This window comes from Siphateles boraxobius, unplaced genomic scaffold, assembly GCF_051911475.1.
Source record: "Siphateles boraxobius isolate OS27281-9 unplaced genomic scaffold, OSU_SipBor_1 31, whole genome shotgun sequence".
Taxonomy (NCBI): Eukaryota; Metazoa; Chordata; class Actinopteri; order Cypriniformes; family Leuciscidae; genus Siphateles; species Siphateles boraxobius.
The window spans coordinates 6,659,238-6,677,911 of record NW_027508931.1 but is presented as its reverse complement, the minus strand read 5'-3'; the positions used below and the strand labels follow the sequence as shown (position 1 = coordinate 6,677,911).

The following is an 18,674-nucleotide window of genomic DNA, read 5'->3' as shown; positions in this document are numbered from 1 at the left end:
TGAACTGACCAAACTATGTTCTTTATTTGAAAGACTGAGCAGTTCTCCAAAAGCTCTACAACTTGTTAGGATGTTACATGCCAAATATACAGTCTTACATAAAAGTGCAATGTCACAATGGCTAAGCAGTATCTTTATTATTTGATCATTCTTACAACTTAATGAACAACATTAGTAATAATTTATTTACTGTAATCCCTATCAACTCAGTATACTGGATCTGAAATAAGAATGCCACGGCACAGAGGACGTTTGTATGAAGTTCCTCTAAAACAGTTTTTAAAGGCACTTTCACAAGTACATAGTACAGAGATGTACATGGACACACTGATAAAACAGCAATTAAATACATAAAGAGATTTTGCTACGGTGTGTAGTTTTGTAAGGAGAACATTTCTCAAGGCTTAGCTGAGAGACATAAGATCTCAAATATCAACGTAAAGTACACTCTTAAAAAGAAAATAAAAAAAACACTTTGTTATCGTTTTTTAATATCACTCAATATAAATTGGTAATCAAAAGGCTTTAGTATGTTCATTTTACATGTTTAAAAACAGGCATTGCTTATATTGTCTTAAAGTTTCTCCCCTTGGTTCAGCGATGGACAATTTCATAACATCATCCAAACACATTTCATAGCATATTCTACCTAAATAGGAGTAAACTGTTGTATATTTATCAGTGAATACAGTACAAGTAACACTAAACTATTACCAAACTGTCATAATAATGTGAATGTGAATTGATGCACAGATAACATAAGATTGATATACTGTATACGAAATCCCAGATTTTTAATTTTGGAGTGCAAATACACTTGAGTGACTGATGCTATACATATTTATTTCTCTTTGGGCAAGTCATGTGACTGACTTCATTTGGTTGTGGTGCTGTATGTGACATTATTACAAAGGGTTAATGGGCCACTAGCACACAAAAGAAACAGCACTATCCCACGAAAGTACTGCTGTAACAGTCTCTGAGTCCATGGCTATTGGCATCATTCCCTTGTTTGGTGAAACAACAAGAATTATTGCCTTAAAAGTTTCAAGAAAAGCACTTGCATATGACAACTAAAAGGATTATCGTTCATGCTTATAGGGTAGCCAAGGGTTTTAGACAGCTAAGCAGATAAAGAAATGATTCTCGTAGCCTATCCGCATCAAACTCTAAGCAGCACTTGAAGAACTTTACTTTTTTGGCAGCTAGACTTTACTATTCACACATTACATCTAATTAAGCAGAGAGATACTAAAAAATAGATTGTTTATAGTGAGCAGTTGTTCCAAATTGGCTTCGGAGAAAGTAACGTACATAAAAGACCCACAAAATAAAAATAAAAAGGTTTAGTGGATGTAAATTTATATACACAATATATATTTATTTCATTCTAAATAAGAAACTGAGTGAAGTACTTAAAAAAAAAATTTAAGCGGATGTGGTTTATCGCAAACTCCCTGGGCATATATTCAAATATTACTATCAAAAATATAATATTCAAAGCAAAGCCTTGCTAATTCAACTTAGAATCATTCAACATCAACAGCCAATCAGGGTGGGCAAAAGATGTGACATCACGTGCCCTTATATGGCAGTGCGTTTCTAACCTCAACATTCCACACATCATCACTTCAAAGAGTCCTGACCAGAAAACACTCTTGAGATGTAAAGACACATTTCCCACAATCCTTATGCTGTAAACAGAGAAACCAAAGACCCTGCTTAGTTTCCGTATAATTCACATTTAACAGTTTTTCTAGTGGATGTAAACTGCTGATATTTAAAAAGTCACCCTAAGAAGATAGGAAGCTGTAGTGATTTGTTGCTTTCTTTAATATCATTTTCAGAACTCAATCTATTCACACAGAGCATTGCGGGGGAAAAAAAGGTGTCGGACAAGCATGCAAACATTTTTTGGATACACATAAATAGCTTTCTGTTAGTCGCAGGTGTCTTTCGAATATATTTAAGAATGTCAGTTTGAATTCACTAAACAGGTCATGAGAGAAAATGTAACTCTCTGAAATAGTAAACACCTGTTTATGTAACTCTTCTGAACCATGCTTAGTAACCGACGTTATTCTAGTTTATTAATAAACCCTAAAATAGTGTTGGAATTCTATACACACACACTGTTTCAAACTAACACCTCATTAATGCTGACCATTTCTAGTATCTTTAGATACCTATTTTGTTTTAGTCCAGTCTCTAAAGCGAATGAAATGTTGCGAAATGTTCAATGGCATTAAAATCCACTAAAAACCTAGCTCTGACTGCAATGGTCCTAATTTTACATTGTTTCCTCACAGTCGCTCTGAATGCATCTCCCAGTTAATCACATGGTGCAGGATTTGTCCAGTGGATCCTGTGGAGGGGGCGCCGGATGCTGCGCCGCTCCCGTCTTGGGTATCACCACCATGGGTTTGGGCCGCAGGGCAGGGGGCTTGAGCTGCACCCCCATGCGCGGGGCCATGGCTGGTTTGAAGGTGCTCATGGTATCGCTAGAGGAGCTGGTGCTGCGGCGCATGGGAGGCTCCGTTGGGCCGGGCCGGAGAAGGAGGCCGTGCAGTTGGCTGAGGGACTCGGTGGAGCTGGCCGGTGTGGGAGCGTTCTTCATCTGCTCCAGGGTGTCCAGCACCACGTCAGGAGCGTGTTTAGCAGAACTCTGCCTTTCCAGCTCCTTCAGCTCATTCAGCGCAGTGTTCATCGTCTCCTCTATGTCCTACAGGAGAGAGACAGAGAATTTGAGTTTGTAGGTGGCCGAAATTATTATAATAAACATGATCAAACAAATGGCAATTCATGCAGACAACATGATACATCACATCTAGTGAGATAACATAAAATGTACTTACATTATGTGTTCAAAAAATGGTCAGATTGTTAGTATTAAACAAAGAGACCAATGTGGATACTACTTAGTGTGCGACATCAAGGTTTTTTTGGACTCAATAAAACCATGTTTGTTACGGAACTATTTCAAATATGAAAATAGGCCTTATTGATGAAACACAAGCAGAATGAATGTGTGTGAACTGTTTGTAAAGCCATTTTTACTTAAATTAAACTAACTTCTGGTATTTTGGTAGCAACAAGGGGGCCATTATGGAGCCCCAGAAAACTTCCAAGGGTTTAAAATGAGACAAAAGTTTTAAACTCATCAGATAAAATAATAAATAAATAAAAATCTTATTTTTAATTGTTCCTCTTCCCATGATTACTATACCTAAAATAAAATATATCTTTTTTTAATTTGAAAAACATTCAAAGAAAATTTTCATTTTTTTCTAATTGATCACCAAAATATTTTATTGGGTAGAAAATGCTCTTTGTGCGCAAAAATATTTGTAAAAGTTTTTATTCAGTAATAATCACATATGACTGGAAAGTTCATGTAAATTAACTAGGGCCCCAGCAAACTTATTTAAAATAATAATAAAATACAAAAGTCATGGACATTTCTATAATTCATATAAATATCTAAATTATTTTACTGGGTAGAAATTGATCTTTGTGAGCAAAAATCTTTGTAAAATCATGTAAATTAATTTGTCAAAAAGAGTGAGAAGCCTAAAGGACATTCAGTTTATCAAACATCACAATAGGTGAATTGTGGAAAGTTATTTTAATCTACTGACACCAAGATTCTGTAAATAAAGTTTATTAACAAACAAGGAAATATACAGTATTTAGAGGCCTAGATGTTCAGCCTCCAATGGGGGAGTCAAAGGACCTTTTTTATATGATACACCTATTATTAAAATATGCTTTGGTCGATCGGATCACAAGTAGATGAGGGACATACATTGGTGTTTTAATCCGTGTCTTCTGTCCATTTTCAACCACTCTATCCTGATTTCTTTGAAGGGGAGGGTCTATGGGCAGGCACAAGTATGGGCCTTTCGATCTAATGGATGACCAGAGATGACAAAAAAAAAAAACATACGGAGAGCTGCAGCTTTCGTTTCTGCTCGGATAACCACAAGACCACAGCGAACGTGGTGAGTGCGTTTTAGAAATCAGGAATGGTCTTCAAACCAAACTTAAAGTTTAAATCCTGTCTATCACTCTTACCACGATGTTTACGCATTCAGTCAGTAGACGGACTTTTGTGGCCATTCAAACGCATTTGACCACATAAGCATTTACACTAAGATAACATTCTAGTCAATGAGTTTTCGACTATCCCTGGAAGTTGTAGAAAGTGGACAAGCTCAAAACGTTTTAGACCCCGTTTACACCTGTATTTAGCGTTGTTCACTTGTGATCCAATTTACCAAAAACGCCTCTTAATACAGATGTTTAAAGGTGTAAACAGGGCCAAAAAGATTGAAAAGCATTTTTTTCTCTGCTTGTGCTTCATAAATGAGGCCCAGTATGTGAGTGTGTGAATGTGTGTTGCATATATGCATTAGTCATTAGTAACAGGAGGCAGTAACTGACTATGTTACAGGGCTGGGCCTGCTGCGCATGGTGTGAGCGGCGTCGTCGCTCGCCTCCCGCTGACCTGTGCGATGCTCTCTGGATCCAAGCTCTTGTACTGGCCTGAAGACGTGGACCTTCGGATAGGAGGGCTCTCCATCTTTTTTATGGACTCGTGCCGACTGATGTTGGTCAGGCTGCCGTGGCCGGTCCGTCTGCGTCTCTCGGGGCTGTCCATGGGCATGTGTCCCCTTCCTCTCAGCAGATCCCGCGGATTGTAGTGGCCCATCGCCGGGGATCCCAAATCTGGGGTGCCATGACTACCATGGCTGCTATGGTTACCGTGGTGGCCCTGAGAGGGGTGGACCATGCAGTGGGCGTCAGTGGGTCGAGCTGGAGGCCTACGGGTCGGAGGGTCACTTCTCTTCCTGTGCCTGCTAAACAAAATGGAAAGAAAGATAACATTAAAGTGTGTAAAGAATCTGTTTCTATACCAGGATGGCCTTTTAGCTTAAAGGGGACCTACTATGCTCTTTTAAAAAGTCAAGAATAAGTTTTTATTCTTGAATGTCCAAAAAACACATATTTTACATCATTGCAGCACCTCTTTTCCCAGTCTGTCTGTAACGCACTGTTTAGTTCCTGTCATATTGAAGCCGTTCTTCTGAAAAACACAGTGAAATAACGGCGAGTTCCAACACACTACTAACGCAACTCAAGGCCTCGTCCCCCTTTTTGTTTGCATATGCTTTGGCGAGAATTATTTAAATGAGGAAAATGTGACGTGCGCCAGAAAAAAAACCTCAAGACTACAATCGAGGCGTTTCAGGGAGATGAGACAAAGTTCTTACTGCATGGTTTTTCTCTGCATTGAAAATATTCTTTGAATAGACTTTGAACTGCCAAAGATTTATCTGATCATTTAATGTGACTATACCAGCTTTTCTGCAGTACCGGTAAGCACTCTGTGAAGAACGTCAAAAGTTTCTATTAACAACTTGTTTTTGCAGTGTTGAGCTTTATAGCCAATCATGATGTATCTGTATCTGTTGAGTGCATGAACGCAATGGCCAATCAGATCTGTATAAGTCAGTGGCGGCTGCTGGTCTTTCAAAGAGGGGAAGCTGTATTAATAAATGAATGAACATACAATCTAAAAAAAGATATTAAACTTGACGGAGGGAAGGTGGGAATTAGATTAAACTGAAACATGTGGGAATGTGGTGTATACTTGTGTGAAATTTATTATAAAAATTGGTTAGCAATTTTGCCAAGCAAATACCAAGAAATAGGTTGCAGCAGTTTGGCTTTCGAATATACTTGCAAAATCCGCGATGGAACTGAGCTCGAATAGCTTCAGCATAAGCGACTTTTATAGTACAAAATAGCTGTCAATCAAAAGGAGATGCAGTCTTTCGACAGACCCTCCAATCATAACGCGGAAGCCCGGAGTCTAGCCCTGCCCACTCCTCCATTCATCCCCAGAGAAGCTGAGCGTCCGTGGGCGGGACATAATCGCAGCATTTATACAATGACTGTCTAGTTTCGAAGCACTGAAAAAAACTGTTTAAAGCAGCCCCATTGAAGTCAATGGGAAATGCACTGTGACGCTCCGGGAATGAATGAGAAGGAATCGAGTCAGCCGACCTGCTATATGTAGCTGATTCTGACCCAACTCGTCTTCGAGATGAACGTGTTCTAACGCATTTTTAGTCAATAAAATGTTAACACAATAGTACATATTTGACCATTCATTTTTTAACATTAGGGGAAGCCGAGCTTCCCTTGAAGTCTTAAAGAAATCCCCACTGGTATAAGTTCAAGAATCCGGACCCCGAAGCCCAGAATCCGCTCAATACTGCTCAAAATGGCAGCGCTTTCATTATAAGCAGCATAAATACGATGTCAATAAGAGATTCATTGCACAGCGTAGGACAGCTTCATTGATTATAACGAGGCTTTTCACAAGGGTGCAGCTTCATGTACCTCATGAACTGAAGTAATGGACAGCTTGAGTGATTACAATGGCAGTGATCTTTGCTCGCTTTCTGTACATAATATATATTTTTCATGCTGCTAACGACCCCTTGCAAATTTTCTGGGTTGACAACCGTATTTAAACACGCGATTGAATCCGATTGACAATAATAACTATAGCACAAGACAGAACAAAACAATCTGATATTGTATGTCAAATGATCTATGCATGATCTGTTGTGTGTAATGTGTTAGTTTGTTGTTTATTTTATTAATAACTTTTCAAATCAGACACTTTACACACATAAATTTACTGATTTTTAAATATAAAATAGTTCTAAGTACTTTGTTTTATGATATGTCATAAAAGTTCCTGTTATCCACCACCACTGAAGGCCATTTTGACCCAGGAAAAACCTGATACTGATACAGAGAATAACTCCCTTTGGAGTAGACTTTGCGCTTTGTAACTTTGCAGACCTTTTTCAGGCTCAAACAGCAAGAAAATGTAAAAAAGCATAATAGGACCAATTTAATGTTTAGTGGTGGACATGGTTTCGAAAACATTGCTAGTTATCACATGCTGCATTTGGCAACATCAAGCGTTCGCTAAACTTCAGCGCTCATGCATAATTAGCATCGGTGTCAGAGGCATCTCCAGAGTATCGGTGGTAAGACTCACTCTGCATATTCATGACAAGAGACCTGGCAGGAACCAGCTTGGCAGAAGTCATAATGATGTATGATGTCTGTGGATCTTACAGTATTAACTAAGAGCGCTTCTTAGAGAAGATGCCGGTTGTCAGGATTAAAATATGGGAATAAAAGCTAAAATATCAATATCAACAGTTTTGCCTCTAATAACTTTTTTCAAAAGTTAATATTCATGTTTATCAAGGAGACAACTCTGTCAATGAAGAGATTAAGAGAAAGAATGCAAAGACAATTTGATAATTATACTAACAAAAATTGCATTAAAGGGACTATGTGTAGTTTTTTAGGTATTTTATCATCTAAAATCAATATTTTTATTCATAAATATGTCCTCAATGGTGTACAAATACCTCTGCCAATTATCTGACTTATCCTCGTAAACCAAGAATTTATTATCATTATATACATGTGACGGGTAGGTCCACGGAGGCTTCCATATCGTTCCGCCATCTTGAAAAACTATAATAGCAGAGACGGTCAAAAAGTAGGCTACTAGGCCAACGTGTTTCCACAACGCGTTTTCGTTCAGAGCCAGCGTCACGTAACTGAAAGCAGCAGAAACGGAGGAGCAGAGCAGTGAGAGGCGCTTGTCACTGCCCCGGCAAGTTTAAAAGGCTGCATTGCACTGTTATTATTCATACTGTAACATTCGTTTGTTCGTTGTGTCAAGTTGCAGTTTGTTTGAAATAACAAACCCGTTCACCCGAAGGAAAACTCGACGAAGTGCTGTTAGAAGACATCCTGTCATAGCTTTTTGGTACATAACAGTAGATGCAACATAGATGCAACATGCATTTGAAAAAGCGAGGCGCTGGAGGCGACAATTCTTTTGAATGCAAAATACAATTTCACCGCTAGATGGGAGAAATGCCTACACAATGTCCCTTTAATGTAATGTGTCATTTCGAATCAAGCTGTAATTATGCGTGAAACTACTTTGAAAAAACTGTAAAAATATTAGTTAATTTGGCTTATTAAGCGCACAATATGCTAGACGCAGCAAGACTAAAGAATCTTCCAAAAACTTTGACAACACAGATGCGTTTAGACATGGAAGATGTGGTGGAAAGTGTTACAAAATTGTTTTGGTAACTGAAATGAAGCTGAAATAAAATGTAAATATTAAGAGTTTGACTTAAGATAGAAACGTTGCCTTGGCAACTTACTGAAATAAATATCTTTGAGTTAAAGTACTAAAATAACTCAAATAAAATACAAATAAATTAAAGCCAATTAGAGATGAACAAAAACAAATGTACTGTAATGGCAAAAAGGACATAACAAAATTACAAAAACTAAGATTAAACTTAAAATATAAAAAAAACAATCAAAATATGAATAAATACTGTAATAGTACACAAATAAGACTGGTGGAAATGACAGTTGAGGGGGAAAAAAGGATTATTGTCCTGTAATTCAAGTATATCCACTAGTAAGTGTGAAATGTGTGTATTAAGGATGAAAGTGCGCATAGTTGAAACACCCATAAATTATTAAATTACTAAAATGGAGTATTTTCTAGCTCAAGTGTTCAACCACAAGTTGCCTCTTAACTTGTACATAATGAGCTCTCTTAATGTTCATAAAATCGTTTTGACAATCCGTGATAGATGGTAATCAGTAATGAGATGCTAATCTGTGAGTTCATAAATAATGACCATACTAAGAAGAACTGAATTGATTTTGTATGCTATTTTATCTAAAGCGTCAGTAGAGGTATTTGTCCAGCAGAGAGCGACCTGCACTGCACTAAAACAAGGGGCGATGCAATGGTGCACTGCTGCATGAAATCAAAGAGTATCCAAAGAGAGCCAAGTCATGAAAACACATAAATTAACTGGTGGTTTTTATGGAAAGTCATTTAATACTGCTTTAGAAGGACTAGAAATTATTCAAATTCATATTGAATGCCATTTAACATTTAAGTATCAAAGTCCTTTCATTTCTACGAGGCAGATGTCAGCTGCATGGGTCTGTTATCACTTTGCAGTACAATAACATTCAACGCTTATCCAGATTTCTGGCAAACTGGATGTAAATAAGTACCGAGTTCATGTGTTTGAGCACCCGCCTCCTCTGCTAGGAATAGCGCTGACACACCAAAAAAGAATATTTGTCTTTGGAGATCAACACTTTAAAATTTGATTGCCATAATGTCATTGGGTTTACAGTTGCAGAGGAAGCTTTCCTCAGTATGTTTGATAAATGCACTTATGGAAGGAGGAGAACATCTAAATAAAGACAAATGCACTGAAAGATTTAAGAGGCAGGAAACATAGCAACACGACACAGAGGGATAGAGCAAATGAAAGGGGGGAGAGAGCAAATGAATACAAGACAAATCAACAGATTAAAAAACTGATGTAGTAAACTTCAAGAAAAAAAAACCCACACTGGGATTTCTGGACATTTCTTTCTTCGTTCTCATGACTTAAGGAGTATTTGATTGTTTGATGTTTGTCATTTAATTGCCACATTGTAAAAAGGGATCAGTTGACAACTTAAAAAAGCGAGGAAACCCGTTGTCTTAAAACTATTAAGTAAATAAACTACATGCGTAATTGAAAAGTTAATTGTCAAGATCACATAACTGCGTTTTTTTAATTACGCATGAAGTTTATTACTTAATAATTTTCATAAGTTAAGTAATCTGATCACTTTTTAAAGTGCTGTTGCCTTTTATTGAATACACTCAACGTCTTGAAGCAAGGGGAATTCTGGGAAGTTATTGTTCACTCACCTGCTGATGTAGGCATCAGGTATTCTGCTGGAGTCTGTTGGAGATCCAATGTCTCTAGTGGAGCATTTCTCCTCTCCTCCGTGTCCACTGCTGGCCTCGCTGTCTGCCTTCTGACTGAGTGTGTCAGAGAATGTGTCATCCCTGTCAAAACAACACACAATTCACAAACATATTCACAAACATTTAGCTTTGTTTAATATTTAACCCTTAAACACATACCATGGGTCTTTAGTGACCCGGGACGTCATTCACTACCCCTCCTCATTTATTTTTTAAAGTTGGAGATCAACCTTCTAAGTTTTCCTCAAATCAATTCAGTATAAACAATTTAACAAGAGAATAATAAAATGATAAAAGAATGCCTGTTTCCCATTCATTGTTTGTAAAGTTTGTTAGCGACCCTGTACAATTTGAGGTGTGTGACAGTCAGTGTTGTGCTAGTTACTAAGATATAGTAACTAGTTACAGTTACTAGTTACTTAATTCAAAAAGTAACTCAATTACTTTGTTGATTACTTACACCAAAAAGTAATTCATTACTGTTAAAAGTAACTTTTTAGTTACTTTAAAAAAAAAACATTCTTTAATGTTTCCATTAATGTTTTTTTATGCGTTATGGTCTACACAAACACAAAACTGAGTTAAACAGAAAGTAATTTTTAAACACTATTTTATTTAAGTCAGACCGGCACAAATTGAATATATTACAAGGATTTCTGAGGTGACTCGCTATGCTGACTCGCGATCTATATGCACATTTCATAAGGATTACATAAGCAGAAAGCAGTCTGTAGTCTGTTTTCTTTCGTTTTTAATTGTTCTGTTTAAAAGTAGACATGTCTGTGAGGCAAGTAGGTTACCTTATACGCCGAGTTTCGGTTCATTTATGAGACGAGCTCCAGTTCACTCGCTGGCGCCTCCGTTTCGTGATTATCTATCGTCTGCTATATTTACTTCTTATTTACTAAACCCAGGCAATTGGTTGATGAAACATTGATTAAAATTAAGATACAATTAATACAAAACGAAATTCACTTTAAAGAAAGGTTTTGTGCTTTCTGTTTGATGTCTCTGTGAAAGTTGTAAAGCATATTTTAGTGCCGCTTTCAGAGCACTCACGTATGGAGAACTGTCACGTCCGTAACAATGTTTCTTCCTCATAAATGCGAACACTAAAAATAAAATAAAATAAAATAAAATAAATATTTTGTTCTGTGGAGACTGAGAGCCAACCCTTCTTCATCCGGTGGGTAGTATTACTTTGGTTTGTGCAGTGTAATTCACAGAATTACTAAACAATATTTTAGGCCTATAAAATAAATGTGCATTTTCTAAGCTTAGAAAATGGACAAAATTCATTTTATTCTAATCATACTGTAACATTATTGTGAAATTTATTTCTTTATAGGCTATTTGCTATTATTATAGTAAATCCTTATGTTTTTATCCAACTAGGCTATGTGTGGCCCTTATGTAAAATACGGGACAAATCGCTTCCCTTATTGATTTGATACGGGACGCATCGTTTAACTTGTAAATATGGGACAATTCCGTATTTTAAGGGACGGGTGGCAAGAAATCCTACCACCAAGTAACGGACAACGCACCATATGGTAACGGTAACGGAGTTAATTTATTTAAAAAGTAATGCGTTACAGTATGAGTTACTGTCAAAAGTAACTGCGTTACAGTAATGCGTTACTAGTAACGCGTTACTGCCCAACACTGGTGACAGTGTAAGTATATTTTTACTGCAGAACAAAAATGTAATCTTTGATGACTAAGAAAGCGCAATTCACCTTTTTCCACAAGGTGGCAATGTCTGACACACAATGACGAAGTGACGTTTCACTCATAGTTACCACAGGCAGAAAACAAAAGAATAGGAAGTATCATCAGCAAAACTTAAAATGGCCCAGCGATTTTCTGCAGAGCAAGTCCTGAACGCATTCAAATATTAGAGTCACTGTCACTTGATGGATCTGTTGAAGAAGCTATCAGCGATCAGAATTTTTATTTTGAAGATGTTGAAAATAATAGTTTGGAGAATATGTTTGAGATCGCGAATATGAGCCAGATGCTGAATGTAGTGGGAAATGAGCTCTGACGAGGACAGTGATGACGGTATAAAACATCTGCTCAAACGGAACCCTTCTAAGCTCCAAAAGGTAACAAAACAAGCTTTATTTTTTTCTTCTGTAATTATCACTCTAATATCAAGGAGGGTTTCATATTATTGCGACAGGTAGAGATCCATTCGTTATAGATTTAGATCCGGGTCGCTAAAGACCCCAATATGTAATAATGATTGGCGAAACATTCATGCACTTAAGGGTTAAACTCAAACTATTTCACGTCAGACAACAAAATGAGCTCCAAATACTAACAAAGCACATTTACTCATTGGCTTGTATCACTGAGCTCGTCCCAAAGAGCTCTGCACTCAATATCGCCAAATACACTTAATGTAGGCCTGCAAAATAATGTGATTTTAATAATAAAAAATAAAAAATGTAATAAAAAATATTATATAGCAGCAAGGTTTGCTCTGCTTGTTTTTAGGGCTGCACAACTTAAGGCCTCATTATGCTTCTGCGTCAACTCCACGGCGTAGCTACGCCGTCACTCCTACGGCGTCGTGGCCGTTTTATGGTTCTGCGTCAGGTTGAGATGCATCGCGGTGCATGTGACCAATCACAGCCCTTGTGGTCTGCGTCGCCTCGACGTGTACTTGCAATTTTTTGGAGGTGCACGTCGAGCTACGGCGGAGGGGTTTGCGGCGACGCGGAGGGGTCTGCGGGGGTACGCCGTCGATTCGACGCAGAAGCATAAAACAGGCGTTGTGATTATACATCAATAGGACTATAAAATAATACTACTAATAATTATTATTATTAATAGTAGTAGTAGAACATGCATTTACTGGTAACTGAGACACATAAAAGATGTGATAAAAGATGTCACTCTGAAAAAGAACTGCATTTTTTTCATTAAATTGCAGAAAGCCATATAGCAAATTGGTTATATTTAGACTAATTGTGCATCCCTAATCGAACGTGACACTTTAAAGTTCAAACATTTTTGGTTTCTTCGTTTGTAGAAATACCTTTTCAAAATGCAACACATGCTTCAGCAACATTTAAAACAATTAATTGCAAGGACATTTTTTCTGCTGCAAGGTAAAACATGATGACTATTTCATTTGCTTACACTATTTCTCCTGTTTACAATGCTTCCATGCTAACTTGCAATCTAGTAACATTGCCCTTTTTCAACACTTTCATGTGAAGGTCAAGGGATACTTGAGGCTTGTGTTGAGTGGTGCGTTAAAGCCCTGACACGAGGCATTGTAAAGCTATAAAAGTCCTGTGTAAAATCACAGCTGTTGATGCGGCTTATTGGACAGTACATTAGGTCACATGTTTTTGAGCACCAAACAGACATTTCTATAAGCTGAGATGTGAATGCTCTCCATTGTACGCGTGCCACTGTGCTGATGTGTGTATGAGCTGCCCCAACTGACATCCTTACACTCTCTTGCTCTTTTATTGGACTGAGGGACTGACTCTGCTGGTCTAGGGCCTCTTAAACTCCCTCGTTCCAGCAGACTGTAAATTCTCTCTGAGAGCCACGAGCCAAGAACACACATCAACAAAGGGTCATGATGTGAATTATTGATACACACACACAGTCGGCTGGTATGGGCTCTGTTGTTGGCGTCATTCAGCACTGTGCCCGATCCATTAGATTTGCCCCCTTTATGAGCCATAATCTGTTCAACAAGGCGCCAATGGTTGCCAAGGCAGAACAAGTTGTCATGACAATAAAGAGATTTACCAGAGGAAGATGGTCCAGGGAAGAGTGCAGCTACTAAACTCAGATGTGGCTCATTTATGTTCAAAATCTAATTAGGTGCCTATCTAGACAGCATTTTAAGGCAACATTGTACAATCCTTTCTAAGTAGACAGCTGCCTTCTAAGTCTATATCCCCTATGCCTACTTCCCTAACATAGTATGAATACAGTATGTCCAGATTGAAGTATATATAGTATAACATTTTATTAACGGTTAAGAAACAAGTTTTTCATCAAATGCAGTACCTAGTCTGAAAATAAGACTTTGAACATAGGTCTTACTCTTGAGAAGTTAATCCCAAAATGCATTTAAAAAAGATTGTGGACAAATTAAAAAACATCACGCTATACAAACAAGGGCTTGGAAAAATAACATTAATTTTGGAGATCAATATGAAATGTTTGATGCAATAAATTAATTTATTCCATTAAACTATTTTATTTTTTAAATATTATTATTAATTTAAATATAAAATATTTTAAAGTATATTATTTAAAATACTTTGTTGACTGTACAATTATATACTAAATTTATTTATGATTACAAATTTTAACATGATTATGTTATTATTCATTGATATGTGATTAATCATGAAAATTTGTGCAATAATTAGTTACATGTTTTAATTCTATTCACAGCCCTAATATATCATATTAAACAATATATAATATAAAACTACAACTTTTTCCATTACACATTCATTCATTGTCTCTTATCCTTGTAGAACATTTTTGAAAATCTAATAAAAAAACATTTCTACAAACAAAACTAGAATTTATTTCAATTTATGTTACATTTGGTTGATTTTATCGAATGTAAAGAGTCGCAAAACGCATTTCATGCCGCATTTTATTGTGTATGGTTGTGTGTGTGACCAATAAAATTGCAATCTGAATTGAAATTATTATCGATTAAAATTATACTTATCTAATGCTGAAAGGACTGAATAGACTCATACTCCAAAGTTAGTTACATCTGCCAAATATTTATGTGCTATGTATTTTTTAAGATTTTAGATTATCATGCTGTTAGCAACATTGCAACATCAAACTCTGTTGAAGCACTTTTATTATTTATATTATATATCCAACTATCCTTGAAATATGGATCATTACGGACAGTGGAGTTTTTTTATCACAGTAGAACAGAAGAGATACTCACATATCCTGCACAACAATGTACTGGTGAGGCACAAGGCCGTCTATGCCATTGTGTCTGCCCTCCCACCAGTCATCCGACGCTCTCTGGTACAGCAGCAGGGACGCACCCTTCTTAAAGGACAGCTCCCGTGCAGAGCGACCCACATAATCAAATTTTGCGATGGCTTCAATGGGCTCCCCCTCTGTAGAGGAAAAACAAGACACAACCTGGTTAATTCAGTTAAGTTAGGATAGAAGACTATTGGCATATCCTACACTTTTGGCATATGATACATGAAACGCCTAAAGGAAAAGAATATGGAGCCGTTTGAATGGCAGTTGGTGCTATTAACAGAAATAAGTCGAATGAAAACAGTGCACATGCCTCAACAATATCTGACTGTTCGTTAATGTGAATGAGAGCATTTGAATGCATCAACGTTATAGGGTTTTTGACAAGTTGCTGTACATGCCTTTGCCGCCATGACTCCCTTTACGTACGTAAGAGACACAGCGGGCTTCAATGCAAGTGAAGTAGCTGCAGTTCTGGCAGAATGGGCTGTTCTCATCCTCAGGACAATCAGGCAATGCGGACCTTACCAACAACATCACTACGCCTGCCAACTGAGTCACAGTTAAAGGGGAACGAGTTGTAAAAAAAATATTGCTTTTTATATTTTAAAAATGATTATATCAATTTTAATATTCAAATAGTAATTTTAAATAGTTAAAAAGATATATTTTTTTTAATATTAAGGACAATTATTTAATTAAATATATATATAATTGAAAAAACAAAAATGTAAATAATTTAATTAAAAAAATTGTCCTTAATATTTCTATTAAGCAAAATGACCAATCAGCATCCACGCACTGTGCATTTTATAACTGGATATAAACTGTGATCCTGAATCAAGGCGGCCATATTCTTGCACTGAGGTATTTGTACATGTTAGTCCAAGATATATATATTTTTTAAACTATGGTTTACCATCATGGTGTAATCCATCATAGTATTACCATTTTACTATGTCAATAAATGGTACTTTTTTGTGAAAACAAATTAAAAAGTTTAAAGTAACTACCTGTTCAATCAATTTGTATTGTATGTAACTAAATGCATATTGTGAAGATGTGTTCAGTCTTAACAATTCTATAAGTTCTGCACGGCATTTTGCATTAAAGTCAAGCATCAAAACGGTTAAAATTGTTGTTAAATTTTGTAATACTTGCTACAGTAGTATTCCAAAAAAAAAAACTCTGAAGAGAGGCACAAGCGTTGCCATTGTAATAAATAAAGACAGAAAAATGAGTGAAAATAACAAATCAGACAAATAGAATACACAATTAATCTAGGGAAGACAGTAAAAGCTATATAAACCCGAGAGGCACAATCTCAAAGAGGAAATGCTTTTTCATTCTCGACAGTCTGGAAATGACAATGAATCAATAAGACGTGACGGGCGTGAGTTGACTGTCTGAATTAATAGGGCAACTCTCGGAGCAGGCACCTTGTTAATAAAGAGGACGGGGTGTAGATCAATATGGCCATCAACTGTCCACACGTCCCTGTCTCTCCTCCATCTCTGCCTGACACGTGCTGTCATTCAGAGTGTCCTTGCAAAAGCCTGTTCATGTATCATAGTGTTGCTAGTGTTTGTAAAGACGAGCAGCAGACAAAGTAGGAACGTTACCAAGATTATTAAAGAAAGCAAATTCATATATTCGACTAATTCATTTGTTTACTCGTGTCCAAAACCTCGGTCACTAAATTACACAAAGGCACTTTGATACTTTTGATTAATTCTGGTAGTCTGGATTATAGAAGCTGTAACTCTTTTGTTATGGTACTATTTTTATTCACAGACATTGTTCCTGCAGCCGCTTGCTCTACCGTAGTTCATTGCACATTGTACCATATGGGCTTGTTTTTGCCCCAGAGGAGAGTTAACAACCCATGCTAGGTTTTCTGGCTTAATATACACTGCTCTAGCAGTAACTTACCCACCAGCACTCGCGGCTGCAAGCAGACCCAGGAGGAATAAAGGCTGACAGACAAGAAAACTGTTTGTAAGCTGCATTTCCTGTTTTTTTTTAATGGAGGTATTCTTGCAGTCTGCACAGGTACTGCCATTTAGAAGAGAAAATTAGCTCACTGCAACATCACCGGCTAAGAAATGTTCTGTCTTGTAACAAAGACTTAATGTTTAAAGGATTTTAACAAAGCTTTGTTTTGTAACAGAAACAGCCTAATTATATTCAACATGAAATGCCATTCAATAATCGTTTTATTTATTTAATGCATGTTTAACAGTAAACCCGAATATTCAACAAAGACAATTTTTTATTTTATAAGATACATTTACTTCAGAAGCAATACTTCATAAGATATTAACACTCGTTTTCAAAGACTGTATCTTAATAAGTGTGAACAATTTTAAATTATGAAAGAAATCTCTTTCATAAACATTTAAAAAACTTTATGAGATTGTAAAAAAGTAAAAACAGTAATTTTATGCAATATGACTCAAATGGAAAATATTTGCATTCATTTAAAAAAAAAAGGATTTATCATCACATATATAGTGTCACATGATCCTACAAAAGTTTAAAAAAATATATTAATAAGATGATTTGGAGCTCAAGAAACATTTCTTATTATCAATGTTGAAAACAGTTGTGCTGCATAATATTTTTGTGAAAAACATGATACAGGATTATTTGATGAATATAAAGTTCTAAAGAACAGCATTTATTTGAAATATAAACCTTTAGTAACATTATAAATGTCTTTCCTGACACTTCTGAGCAATTAAATGCACCCTTGCTGAATAAAATGATTAATTTCTTTATAAAATATCTTACAATACCGAACATTTGAACAACAATAATATAATCTGTATATGTATATACATTTCTTATTGTGTGTGTGTGTATATGTATAGGTTATACTTTATTTCAATGGTCCACTTTAGACATTTTACAAACTAAAAGTTACTTACAGATTTACTAACTTGCAACTCTCATTAGAGTATTAGTAGACTGTTAGGTTGGGTTAGGTGTTAGGGTTCAGGTTAGTAGAGTAAGGTGACATGTAGTTGCAAAAGTTACTTATAGTCAGTAGAATGTGTGTTGGGGGAGGATCAAAATAAGTGTTAGCCGATATTAAGCAGAGTTAAATGACATGTTAAATGAGAGTTAAATGACATGTAGTTGCAAAGTTACAGTACTCATATTTAATTGAATGTCTAAAGCGGACCATCAAATTTAAGTGTTATCGTTTTATAATGATTAAGAGTAATTTCTGAATTAATGTTGGCTTTTAGATATATCGGATATATCACACAAACCAACATTTCCAAAACGCCCAATCTTCTCATTCAACATCGGTTTCTCACAGATGCTGAGATTTGTCTTTTACTTCCCAAGAGTGCATTATGTCTGCTTATTCCAGTTCACTTGAATGAATAAATGGCTCTAAAGACATAGCAGGGGTCCCATCACTCGACAAGTGGTTTTCCAAACGGGCCCTGAGACCAGATGATCCCCTTCAGATGTAGTGATTGAGGACAGATGCTGCACTGGTCACAAGTTTGAGCGGGCTGATATAGTTATACTCTAACAGTCTAGGCATCGGTTCCTCAGGATGGTCTCTATAATAATGCCAGCTGATAAATTCCCATTAAAAGGATTTTTCGAGAGAAGATTTAGAAGGATAATATAACCCAAATCGCTTATTATGAAACAAGACAAAACACAAGCTACCCATACAGTAATTGAGATCGGACATAAGCAATTTTCATAGTGCAAAAAAAGGAGAATAACA

General features: G+C 36.4%; 1 protein-coding gene across 7 annotated transcripts in view; it reads right to left on the bottom strand.

Annotated features, from left to right (window-relative positions):
* The window catches only part of srgap1a (SLIT-ROBO Rho GTPase activating protein 1a), a 115,086-nt gene continuing 96,412 nt past the window's right edge, over positions 1 to 18,674 (bottom strand). For 2 of the 7 annotated variants that reach the window (XM_077193559.1, XM_077193561.1), the window contains exons 19-22: positions 14,871 to 15,051; positions 9,854 to 9,994; positions 4,444 to 4,859; positions 1 to 2,722 (exon numbers count right to left, since the gene is read on the bottom strand). In XM_077193559.1, coding sequence (XP_077049674.1) covers positions 4,448 to 4,859; positions 9,854 to 9,994; positions 14,871 to 15,051 — 734 coding nt within the window. In that variant the 3' untranslated portion in view covers positions 1 to 2,722; positions 4,444 to 4,447. The remainder of the gene's footprint in view (positions 2,723 to 4,443; positions 4,860 to 9,853; positions 9,995 to 14,870; positions 15,052 to 18,674) is intronic. The other 5 variants (XM_077193555.1, XM_077193557.1, XM_077193556.1 and 2 more) reach the window with 3 other exon arrangements.